This window comes from Bos grunniens, chromosome 4, assembly GCF_055505025.1.
Source record: "Bos grunniens cultivar Pamir isolate PY7600 chromosome 4, Bosgru_T2T1.0, whole genome shotgun sequence".
Taxonomy (NCBI): Eukaryota; Metazoa; Chordata; class Mammalia; order Artiodactyla; family Bovidae; genus Bos; species Bos grunniens.
In genome coordinates this window covers 90,030,657-90,044,133 of record NC_141168.1, presented here as the reverse complement: position 1 = coordinate 90,044,133, position 13,477 = coordinate 90,030,657, and the positions used below count along the sequence as shown (strand labels likewise).

Here is a 13,477-nt window from a genome sequence, read left to right as displayed (position 1 = left end):
GCATCCGATGGCCAAAGTTTTGGAGCTTCAGCATCAGTCCTCCCGTTGAATATTCAGAGTTGATTTCCTTGGGGATTGACATGAAGTCAGCCCCAGATATTCATTGGAAGGATATTCACTGGGAAGAATATTCATTGGGAAGTCTTCTCTCCAGTTTGATTTTTTTTGAAAGAGTGTGAAGAACTGGTATTAATTTTTAAAAGTGTTTATGAACCTGTGAAGCTCACTGATCCTGGGCTTTTCTTGTGAATACTTTTTTGACTGCTAATTCATCCTGTTTACTTGTTTTGAATTGTATCTTGTTCTTGAGTCAGCTTTGGTACTTTTTATATTTCTAAGAATTTGTTTATCTGATAGTTTTTAAGTAATTGGCATACACTTGTTCTTGGTATCCCCATATAATCATTTTTATTTCTGTGAGGTTGGTAGTGATGTTCCCTTTTTCATTTCTGATTCTAGTAATTTGAGTCTTCTCTTTTTTTTTTTTCTTTGTTAATCTCCTTAACAGCTGTAAGTTTAGTTGACCTTTTCAAAGAATTAGCTTTTGGTTCCATTCGTTTTCTCTTTGCTTACTGTTTTTGTATTCTCTAATTCATTAGTTTCTGCTCTTTTATTATTTTCTTTCTTTTATTATTTTCTTTCTTCTGCTTGCTTTATTTTAGATTTAATTTGCTCTGTTTTCATTGTCTTAAGGTGAAAAGTTAGGTTATTTATGATCTTTTTTCCTTCCAGTTTTGCTGAGATATAATTGACATACAGCACTGTATAAATGTAAAGTGTACAGCATAATAATATGACTTAATATGTCATGAAAAGGTTATCATAAGTTGAGTGAACATCATCTTGTATAGCTGTAAAATTAAATAGGAAGAAAAATTTCCTTGCAATGAGGATTCTTAGGATTTACTGTCTTAACAATTTTCATATTTAACATGTAGCAGTGTTAATTATATTTATCATGTATTACATCCCTAGTACTCAGTTATCTTAGAACTGGAAGTTTATACCTTCTGACTGCTTTGATCCATTTCCCCATCCTCTGGTAACCACAAATTTGATCTCTTTTTTCCTGTGAGTTTGTTAGTTCCTGTTTTACGATATAGTGAATCAAGGTCTGTATAGTCAAAGCTATGGTTTTTCCTGTAGTCATGTTTGGATACGAGAGTTGGACCATAAAGAAGTCCGAGTGCCGAAGAATTGATGCTTTCTAAATGTGGTTGTGCCTTGGACTGCAAGGAGATTAGACCATTCAATCCTAAAGTTAATCAACCCTGAATATTCATTGAAAGGATTGATGCTGATGCACCAGTACTTTGTCCACCTGATGTGAAGAGCTGACTCACTGGAAAAGACCCTGATGCTGGGAAAAATTGAGGGTAGGAAGAGAAGAGGGTGACAGAGGAGGAGATGGTTTGATGACATCACTGATTGAGTGGACATGAGTTTGAGTAAATTCCGGGTAATGGTGAAGGACAGGGAAGCCTGGTGTGCACAGTCCATAGGGTTGCAGAGAGCCAGACAAGGCTTAGCAACTGAACAGTTTCTGTACGTTTCACAGTAATCACAATTCTATGATATATCACTGTACAAAATTATTGCATAGCTATTGACCATATTCCTCACATTGAATATTTCATCCCCTTGACTCATTTACTTTTTTAACTGGAAGCTTGTGCCTCTCAGTTTCCCTTGCCTTATTTTCCCCTCTCCCACTCTGGCAGCCACCCCTTTGTTCTCTATAACTATGTTTCTATTTCGTTATGTTTGTTAATGTTTACTTTTTTTGATTCCACATATAAGTAAAAGCATTCAGTATTTGTCTTTTTCTGACTTGTTTCATTGGAGGTCCATCCGCATTGTCACAAATGGCAAGATTCCATTCCTTTTGATGACTGAGTAATACTATATTGTGTGTGTGTGTATACACACATTCATATATATATGTATATTTTTTTTATCCACTCATTTATTGATGGGCGTTTTGGTGGCTTCTGTATTTTGGCTACTGTGAATAATGATACAGTTAACACAGGGTGTTTGTATCTTTTCTAATTAGTGTTTCATTCTCTTTGGTTAAATACCTAGGAGTGGCATTCCGGGGCTTAGGGTCATTCTATTTTTAAGTTTTTGAGGAGTATCCACACTGTTTTCCATCGCAGCTATACAAATTTACATTCCCAACAACAGTGCATGAAGGCTCCCTTTTCTCCACTTTTGTTATTTGTTATTGTCTTTTGGATGATAGCCATTCTGACATGTTTGAGGTAAGATCTTTTTAAATATAGGTATTTACAGCTATAAGTTTCCCTCTGAGCATCAGTTTATGTGTATGGTCTAAGTTTTGGTATGTTGTGTTTTTGTTTTCCTTCATCTCAGTGTCTTTTGATTTCTTCTTTGACCCACTGATTATTTAGGAGTATACTGTTTAATTTCCAGGTATTTATGAATTTCCCAGTTTACTCCTATATAGTGATTTCTTGTTTCAGTTCATTGTGGTCAGAAAATTTTGTTATTTCTGTCTTTTTAAATTTATTGAAATTTGTTTCACATTGTAGCATCTGATCTATCATGAAGAGTATCCATGTGCACTTGAGAAGAGTGCTCTTATTGGATGAAGTGTTCTCTGGATGTCTGTTAGGTCTAATTCATTTATAGTGTTATTCAGGTCTTTTACTTCCTTACTGATTTTCTTCCTAGTTGTTTTGTGGAAATATTGAAGATAATTGAAACTTGCAATTATTAGCATTGAATTATCTGTTTCTCCTTTCATTTTCTGTCAATTTTTACTTCTCTTTTGGCCCTCTCTTGTTTCTATTGTTTAAGTGAATGTATGTTTATAATAGATAGGGAAACAGTGGAAACAGTGTCAAACTTTATTTTTCTGGGCTCCAAAATCACTACAGATGGTGACTGCAGCCATGAAATTAAAAGACACTTACTCCTTGGGAGGAAAGTTATGACCAACCTAGATAGCATATTGAGAAGCAGAGACATTACTTTGCCAACAAAGGTCCGTCTAGTCAAGGCTATGGTTTTTCCTATGGTCATGTATGGATGTGAGAGTTGGACTGTGAAGAAGGCTGAACGCCAAAGAATTGATGCTTTTGAACTGTGGTGTTGGAGAAGACTCTTGAGAGTCCCTGGGACTGCAAGGAGATCCAACCAGTCCATTCTGAAGGAGATCAGCCCTGGGATTTCTTTGGAAGGAATGATGCTAAAGCTGAAACTCCAGTACTTAGGCCACCTCATGCGAAAAGTTGACTCATTGGAAAAGACTCTGATGCTGGGAGGGATTGGGGGCAGGAGGAGAAGGGGACGACAGAGGATGAGATGGCTGGATGGCATCACTGACTCGATGGACGTGAGTCTGGGTGAACTCCGGGAGTTGGTGATGGACAGGGAGGCCTGGCGTGCTGTGATTCATGGGGTCGCAAAGAGTCAGACACGACTGAGCGACTGATCTGATCTGATCTGATCTGATGTTTATAATTATTATACCTTCCTAGTGGATTAACTCATTTATCCTTAACAAATTTCTCTATTTCTAATAGCGTCTTTTGTTTTAAAGATAACTTTGTCTGATATTAGTATAGTCACTCCAGCTTTCTTGTGGTAGTTGTTTGCATGAGACCTTTTCCACCTTTTTACTTTGAATTTCTTTGTATTTTTGTATCTTTAAATGTAAAGTGTGTCAGCTAGAGACATTGCATAATGGCTCTTGTATTGTTTTAAATGTAATCTGACAGAACCTACCTTTTGATGAGTATATATATAATCCATTCACATTTTATGTTATTGATATAATAAATTTATGCCTGCCATTTTACATTTTGTTTTCTGTCTCATGTCCTTTATCCCTCCTTTACTGCTTTCTTTTGAATTAAATTAATAATATATCATCTTAATTTGTAATACAGCATTTTAATTTCATTAATGATTTTTTTCACTGTCCTTACATATTTATTTAATGGTTGCTGTAGGCCTTACCATGTATAGCTTAATTTATCATAGTCAGTTTTAAGATTTATAGTAACTTAATTCCAGTGAGTTATAGAAATTTTCCCCCTATGTAGATCTGTGCTTCTCTTTGTGGTATTTTTATTATACATAGATATTGCAAGTGTTACATACCCCACAATACATTGTTATAATTATTGATTTATATAAATTTATCTTTTAAAGAAGTCGAGGAAAATGAGCATGTATATATTGCTTTTGCTATGTTAACTTTATCATTTCTGGTTCTCTTTATTTATTCCCTTGAATTTGAGGTCATTTCCTTATAGCTCAATATGGCTTTGCTCCCGCCCACCTCCTTTGTGCTGTGTTTGGCAACTATGTTGCATATGTTGTGTTTCTCTATAGGCTTGACAATACATTTCATATATACTGTTTATTTATAAAATTGCTTTTTAAATCAAGTGAGAAGAAACATACACTTACACTGTCCTTTATAATTACATAATTACCTTTGCTAGAGCACTTTTGTTTCTTTATATATATTTGAATTATTTGTTGGTTTCACTTGCTTTCAGCTTAAGGAACTTTTAATATTTCTTGCAAAGCAAGTCTGTTGGTAACAAATTCTCTTAGTTTTTGGTTTGTCTGGGAATATCTTTATTTCACCTTCATTTTTGAAAGATAACTTTGCTGGATATAGAATTCTAGTTTGAGGCTTTCTGGTTTTATGTGTGTGTTTGTTTTTTGTACTTTGACAATGTTTTCTCACTACCTTCTGACTTCCATTGTTTCTGCTGAGAAGCCAGCATTTAATCTTTCTTGCTGTTCAAGATTTTGTCCTTGTCTTCAGGTTTCAGTGCTTTTAGTGTACAATGTCTATTTGTGGATCTCTACCTTTATCCTACCTGCAGTTTGTTGAGCTTCCTGAAAGTACGCTGCTGCTGCTAAGTCGCTTCAGTCGTGTCCAACTCTGTGCGACCCCAGAGACAGCAGCCCACCAGCCTCCCCATCCCTGGGATTCTCCAGGCAAGAACACTGGAGTGGGTTGCCATTTTCTTCTCCAATGCATGAAAGTGAAAAGTGAAAAGTGAAAGAGAAGTCGCTCAGTCGTGTCCGACTCTGAGGGACCCCATGGACTGCAGCCTACCAGGCTCCTCCGTCCATGGGATTTTCCAGGCAAGAGTACTGGAGTAGGGTGCTGTTGCCTTCTCTGTTCTGAAAGTATAGATTAATGTTTTTCATAAGTTTTCAGCTGTTATCTCTTTTAATATTTTTTCTGCTTCATCACCTATTCCACTTTCTCCTCTTCTCTCCTCAAAAAAAATGACATATTTGTCATTCATATGTTGGTGTCTCTCATTTCTCTGACATTGTTTATTCTTTGTTCTGTCTCTTGTCTGTTTTTCAAATTGATTACATAATCCCTATGAACTGCCTTCAGTTTCACTATTTCTTCCTTCTCTTGAGTCCCTCTTGTGAATTTTTCATTTCAGTTTTACCTTTTATCTCAAGAATTTCTCATTGGTTCTTTAAAAAATAGTTTCTAGCTCTTTATTGATATTCTCTGTTTGATGTGAAATTGTCATTATACCTTGCTTTTCTGCTTTAATCGTAATATTCTTTACTTCTTTGAACATACTCATAATGGCTACTTCGAAGTCTTATTAAATTTGGTGTCTCTCACAGGCACTTTCTCTTGCCTGCTTTTTTGCTCATGTAAAGGTCATGTTTTCTTTCTTTGTGACTTTTGGAGTCTCATAATTTTTGTTGGAAACTTAAAGTTGAAATAATATATTGTAGCAACTTTTAGTACTGCCCTCTGTCCTCCTCCTGCCCCTGGCTTGTTATTGTTGTTTGATTGTTTCTTTAGTGACTCGGAGAAGGCAGTGGCACCCCACTCCAGTACTCTTGCCTGAAAATCCATGGACAGAGGAGCCTGGTGGGCTGCAGTCCATGGGGTCGCTAAGAGTCGGACACGACTGAGCGACTTCACTTTCACTTTTCTCTTTCATGCATTGGAGAAGGAAATGGCAACCCACTCCAGTATTCTTGCCTGGAGAATCCCAGGGATGGGGGAGCCTGGTGGGCTGCCATCTATAGGGTCACACAGAGTCGGACACTACTGAAGCAACTTAGCATTAGTGAGTAGCTGAATTATTCTTGTGAAACACTCCCCCCCGCAAAATATGAATCATCTTGTTCCTTAGTTACCCTGGAATGACAGCGGTTTGGGTATGGGTCTTTTGGGGTGTCTCCTTCCCTGACCGCACCCAACTGTTCAGCTCCACTGATTGTTGTTTTTAATAATGCCCTGAAGCATATATTGCTACACAGACTGATCCAGTCAAAGTTTAAAAGGGCAAGCATTAGGTCTGTATCTGAAATTTATTTTGATCCTGTAGGGCTTCTTCCAGCTACCTCTATTCCTCAGTTTTTCCTGGCAGCATAACAGTCTGCAGTTTAGCTTACTTCACCAACATGCCTATTAGTTTCCTCCCTGTCTTTTCTGTTTTTAAGAGCATCTTTAGACCTTTCCACATTCAGTTGTAAATGAAATCAGTTTCTTGGGAAGAGATTTGGAGCCTGATGTTTTATGGTATGCTCTCCTTCTGGCCAAAATCTGTGTCATGGTTGTTGAACTGCGGTAGTGGGACAGTGGCACATTTCTCCCTATGCATTCCATGCACCAAGAGATGAGCACTTGGGAACAGGGAGATCAGTAGTAGCCTCAGATTTTATATCTTGCCAGGCTTGGAACCTCTGATTTATGAACTACATATGAACTGGGTCTAGTGTAATCTGGACTTCAGTGTTTTCATCACGCTTTATCCAAGGTCCAGCCTGTGTCTCAGGAATTGAAATTGGGTGGAAGAAGGTTGTTCCTCATCTGTTAGCCACACTCACCTGAAACTTAGCCTCAGCAGCAGGTAGATAGAGGAATACTGATGACCTGCCTGTGTTGAGGTGATAACCCACCAACTGGAAGGTGGGAGCAGAGGGAATAATAGTGTTGTTGATTGCACCGGTCTATAGTGTTTCTCTGTTAAGGCAGGTGGAAGGAGGAGGGAGGGACAGCATGAGTATTGGTTCAGATACAACAGACTCTCACTCTTCTTACCAAATTCTATTTGGTTTTTGTGAATCAATGTTTCTTTATTTGTTGTATACTCATAGGGCCATTTCCAGAGATTGTAAATAGTATTTGCTTTGTTTGTTATCATTTTCACTAGTTTCTCTGGGTAATAGGTCCATGGAGCTCTTCACGCTGTTTTTATTGGAAGTGAAACTCTGAACCTACACTTTTAAATGAGGATTACCATATCTTGCTGTTTTAGAGAAGAATGTTCACATGTCTTGAAAAGCTTAAAGATTTTTTCCCAGGGGAGGAAGCTACTCGGAAATGAACAGGAATTCCGTGGCAGAACATAGAATTCTCTAAAATTAACATGTTTTCATTGCACTTTCGAGTTTATTCCACAACCTTTTTTCTTTAATTGAAATTTTTCTGATTTTTAACAGTAGTTGTGACATCGTGATTTAAAAAACCCATTTAGAAAGCATCATTTAATTACCTTGATTCCCTTTTATTTTTCCTTAATTATAAGCATGACATTTGGAAGTGTAATTAATGTTTGTTTTTTGTTTTTGATAGAGGCAGTAATGAACCAGGAAAAAAGAAACAGCATATCTGTCATATTGAAGGATGTGGAAAAGTTTATGGCAAAACCTCTCACCTACGAGCACATCTTCGCTGGCATACTGGAGAAAGACCTTTTATATGCAACTGGATGTTTTGTGGCAAAAGATTCACAAGGAGTGATGAGCTTCAGAGACATAGAAGAACTCATACAGGTTAGTTGGTTTATTTTAGGTCTTGTTACTTCTTTCCTCAATGCTTAGATGAAACTTTTAGTGACAGTGAGCTATGAAATTGAAAATACAAAAATTAAAGAGAGATCATTCATTTTAGTGATTAAATGAAAGATGTTTAAGATCAAAACTTTTTACCTTATTTCTGAGATATATTTTATGCTATTTCTTGTAAGGTTTATCAGGATAATTTAAAGGACTTGGAATTTATTCCATTTATCTTTTTTTTCTTAGTCGAACTGACACATATTACTTATTGTCAGTTTAAATTAAAAGAGAGTTGAATTACCATCTTATTGGTGATCTTAATTAGTTTTTTTATAATCCAGATAATTGAGTGAAGCATCAAGACCCATATGACAAATACCTACTTAAACTCTTTCAAAAGTGACAGCTATTAACATGTTGTTTTTTAACAAAACAAGTCATATAAAGTTAACATCATCTCTGTCCTACCTCCCAAAGACAACAGCTACCATGAATTTAAAGTGTAAGTTTTTAGTATAGTTTTAATACTCTTACGTATTTTGTTCATGGATATATATATATATATATGAAATACTGTTTTGTGTGTTCTGTAAAACTTTATGTAAATGATATATTACTGTATCATAATTTCACTTACGTTTTGTAATCTGTCCAAGTTCATATCAAACACAAATACATGTATGTGTTTGAATACATGTCTGTTTGTTTTAACTGCTGTGTAGTATTGTATCACAACTTCACTACACTGTGTAGTCCAGTCCCCACACTCTTTGGATGACTTCGAGTTTGTTTTTTGCTGTCACGGACTTTACTGCTTTGAACATACAGTGGCCATGTACAAGAAATAGAATTACTGGATCTTAGAGAATGTGTATATTTGATTTTGCTAGATAAACACTGGAGTCTCCAAAGTAGCTATTGCCATCTCTGTTACTCTCTAGGGATTGATCAAGAGTTTTCACTGTGCTGTGTATTCACCAGTACTCAGTAGCTTCAGGTTTTGAAAGCTTTTGAATGATTTTGTATTTTTTATTTATTTATTTTTTTAATTTTATTTTATTTTTAAACTTTACATAAGCATTTTGATATTTGGCAAAACTGAATGATTTTTTAAATTGGCATTCTTCCTGATTATAGTGAGATGAAGCATCTCTTCATATGTTTATTGGTCATTTATCTTTTGTTTTCTGCTCTTTTTTATTGTTTTCCTTTTTCTTACTGATTTATATTTTGCAAAAGGTTTTCACATACTGCTAGTTATTATCTTGGTGCCATCTTTTGTCATATGAAAGTTTTACATTTTTATTTAGTCAAATATAGCAATATGTAAATGTGTCCCTTTTACTTTTTTTATGAAATTTTCTTATATCCCAAGATCATAAAGTTTTTAAAAACATTTTCTTCTTATTGGCTTTAAGGTTTTCTTTTCATAAATTTGATCTTTTATTAGCCTAGAATATTTTTGATGATTTCCTAAAAAGGAAATATAATTCTATTTTTATTCTATGTGGAAAGCCATTTTTTGAATAATTCAGTTCTTTCTTCATTGATTTGTAATGGAATTTCTCTCATATATTGATGTTCCATTTAAGAATGGCTCAGTTTCTGGATCCTCTGTTTTATCTATTTGTCTCTTCCTATAGCAATACTATACTGTTTTAATAGAAGCTTGTATTAAGTCATGATATGTTGGTTAGTTTTCCCTTTTTGGGGGCATGTAACAGTGATATGCTGTATTTAGAACATGTATAGTTTTATTTTGGGGACTCTATTTAATTATTGAAAAAAGCAATGATTTGGTTAGGTTTTTTTCAATTAGATGTTAACAGTTAACTTGAATCAAGGTATATAAAGGACGAAAGGGGAACTGGAACTGACATTTATTGATCAGCTACTGAATATCAGATGTTTCAAAAAAATCATCTCATTTGATTCTAACAAAAGCGTTGTAAGCTAGAAGTTGGCTCTGTTTTATATATCAGAATATAATCTCAGAGAAGAAATAATGATTGCTAGATTTCTTTGAAGTGATAAGTAAAAATTACTTAGTTTGATATGCACACAAGTTAGTAATACAGATGAGTCTTAGTGTAATGGCTCAATCACTGAGTTAGCATTATATTAAAAATAAGACTTTTAATTAAAGTTTTAAAAGCTTTCTGTAGTATATTGCACTGGGGTTTCTAATGCCACCTCACCTTTCATATTGGCAAATGTATTGTGATTAAAAATTTAAACCGATAGCAATATTGATATCTGTATAGAAAAATACTCTGCCAGAATTACTGGATGTAGTATTTCCACCCTGGCTTAGCAATGGGACAGATTAAAGAAGCTGAGAAACTTTGGAACCTTTCACATTGTGATTTCATCATTTTTGAGAAACAAGGATTTTCTCAAGTTCCTTTCTATTGTACATCCATACGCATACAGATTACACAAGATTAATTTATTGAAGAATTTAAATATTTACTTCAAAAGATTTAATGATTTGTAGGCATAATTTCTTTCTTTTTTTTTTTCCTACTTCTTTGGAGGCATAATTTCTTTTTTTAAATGGTTCCTATCATTATCATCTTCTAATAACTTGAACAATTCAGAATTTAATGTACTTAAAGTTTATTTTCAGTATTTCAAACATCTTGAATACATCATTCATGGAATTTTTTATTTAAACATGTTATTTTGAAAAATGTTTGACTTAGCATCAGATACTTACTATTTTTAAGGACATAATATCAGTAATTTTTACTCTGTTTATTAAAGTTGTTGAAAAGAATATGAAACGATATCTTTTGAAATAAATTAGTATTGATTAAGCATTCAACGTGTTAAGCTAAAAACCTTGGTTTTTCATGGCAAGAACAGTGTTTTATTTAATACCCAGCCAGTGCACTAAGTAGAAACTCAGTCATCACCTTACTGTAAATGAATAAATTGAGTTATCTGTTTTCACTGCCGAGAAATAATGAATTTTTTTTTTTGCTTTCTGTAAAATTAAAAATTTTCCAAATGATTCATACATATGGAATTTTAAAAAATCAGATCGTTGGGGTAGAATGGATACGTGTGTATGTATAGGTGAGTCCCTTTGCTGTTCACCTGAAAGTTAATTGGCTATATCAATGCAAAAAAAAACCTTGAAAAAAATGGGTTCATGTAGAAAAGCTTCAGTTGTTAATCCAAGTCTCTCCCCACCACCCCATTCTGCTCCCTGGAGTAAATCATGTGTTTTAACTGTTTCTGCATTCTTTTTTATTAATCCTATGATGGCTCAATGTATCTATAAATATGCTTATACTATTATTTATTGATATATCAATATTAAACACTACTGACTTCGTGCAGTGAGAGTTAAGAATTTACCTCACAGATGGCCAGTAGGCACATAAAAAACTGCTCAATGTTGCTGATCATCAGGGAAATGCAAATCAAAACCACCTCACTGTGAGAATGGCTATCATTAAAAAGAACACAAGGAAAAACATGTTGGTGAGGATGTGGAGAAAAGGGAACCCTTTTGTGTACTCTTGGTGGCAATGTAAATTGGTACAGCCACTCTGGAAAATAGCATGGAGGTTTCAAAAAACTAGAAATAGAATTGCCATGCGATTCAGCAATTCCACTCCTGGGTATATATGTTCTGGGGAAAAGAAACAACACTAATTTGAAAAGATGCATGCACCCCAGTGTTCATATCAGCATGATTTACACTTACCTAGAAATGGAAGCAACCTAACTGTCTATCAATACGTGGCGTGAAATAAAGATCAATACTGTATGATATCACTTATAAGTGGAATGTAAAATATACAACAAGTGAATATTTTTTTAAAAAAGAAACAGACTCACAGGTATAGAGAACAAACTAGTGGTTAAGAATAGGGAAAGGGAAGGGGGTAGATACAATTTAGGGGTAGGAGATTAAGAGGTACAAACTATTAGGTATAAAATAAGTTACAGGAATATACCATACAACACAAGAAGTATCACCAATATTTTGTAATAACTATAAATGAAGTGTAACCTTAACAATAGTGAATCACTGTATTATGCTCCTATATAACTTATATAATATTGTACATCAATATACTTCTATTTTAAAAAAGGGACACTAAGTTACAAACTGTCAGAAATCAACACTCCTCCCAAAATAATTTACCTCACCTCATACCATCAGTGACTTTGAATCTTTTCTTCAATTGCGTGTAGGCCAAATGTTGTATCATGACACACCACTCTGTAATAGCGTGTTACCATGCCTCTCCTTCAGTTTCTATCTCTTCCACCTTTTAACTTCTCTCACCTAAACTTTTACTCTCTCGTCTTTCTCTTGATGTTAAAATGCTTACATTTTCTTTAATATCCACTGCCTGTTTTATATAGCTTAGTTCTTAACATTGAAAATTAATAATTATGGTTATGTAATGGACTGTGATTATACGGGTTACATGTTGTTTCCTGTGTTTTTTTTTTTTTTGCCGAAGATTCACATTGCCTTCTTCCCCCTTGCATTGGTTAACTTTATCACCTCCTCTTGTTATTTTAACTTTTCAAGAGATATCAACTCCATCCAGTTTCTCCTTATTCGTGGAGGTCTCCAACTTTCTGATCAAACACTGATTGATTTCTCTCTAGGACTGCTGCACAGCTATAATCCTGAAACCTTTCTTCCCTGCTCTGTTGGTTTGGATCTAGTATTCTCAAGATCTTACATACTCAGTTTTCTCAGTTTATTCCCTTTGTTCCTGGAAAACATTCTGAAATGCTTCTTATAAAAAAGCATCAGTTCAGTTCAGTTCAGTCGCTCAGTCGTGTCCTACTCTTTGTGACCCCATGAATTGCAACACGCCAGGCCTCCCTGTCCGTCACCAACTCCAAGAGTTCACTCAGACTCACGTCCATCGAGTCAGTGATGCCATCCAGCCATGTCATCCTCTGTCGTCCCCTTCTCCTCCTGCCCCCACTCCCTCCCAGCATCAGAGTCTTGAACAATGAGTCAGCTCTTCACGTGAGGTGGCCAAAGTACTGGACTTTCAGCTTCAGGATCATTCCCTCCAAAGAAATCCCAGGGCTGATCTCCTTCAGAATGGACTGGTTGGAGCTCCTTGCGGTCCAAGGGACTCTCAAGAGTCTTCTCCAACACCACAGTTCAAAAGCATCCATTCTTAGGCCCTCAGCCTTCTTCACAATCCAACTCTCACATCCATACATGACCACAGGAAAAACCATAGCCTTGACTAGATGAACCTTTGTTGACAAAGTAATGTCTCTGCTTTTCAATATGCTGTCTAGGTTGGTCATAACTTTCCTCCCAGGGAGTAAGCGTCTTTTAATTTCATGGCTGCAGTCACCATCTGCAGTGATTTTGGAGCCCAAAAACATAAAGTCTGACATTGTTTCCACTGTTTCCCCATCTATTTCCCATGAAGTGATGGGACCAGATGCCATGATCTTCGTTTTCTGAATGTTGAGCTTTAAGCCAACTTTTTCACTCTTCACTTTCATCAAGAGGCTCTTTAGTTCCTCTTCACTTTCTGCCATAAGGGTGGTGTCATCTGCATATCTGAGGTTACTGATATTTCTCCTGGCAATCTTGATTCCAGCTTGTGCTTCTTCCAGCCCAGTGTTTCTCATGATGTACTCTGCATAGAAGTTA

General features: G+C 35.5%; 1 protein-coding gene across 2 annotated transcripts in view; it reads left to right on the top strand.

The window, feature by feature from the left end:
* SP4 (Sp4 transcription factor) overlaps positions 1 to 13,477 on the top strand; it is an 82,313-nt gene that overhangs the window by 45,522 nt on the left and 23,314 nt on the right. For both annotated transcript variants that reach the window (XR_015162841.1, XM_086397427.1), the window contains one exon: positions 7,613 to 7,812. Coding sequence is in view for 1 of the 2 variants with exons in the window: in XM_086397427.1 (XP_086253553.1) it covers positions 7,613 to 7,812 (200 nt within the window). In the remaining variant the exon portion in view is untranslated. The remainder of the gene's footprint in view (positions 1 to 7,612; positions 7,813 to 13,477) is intronic.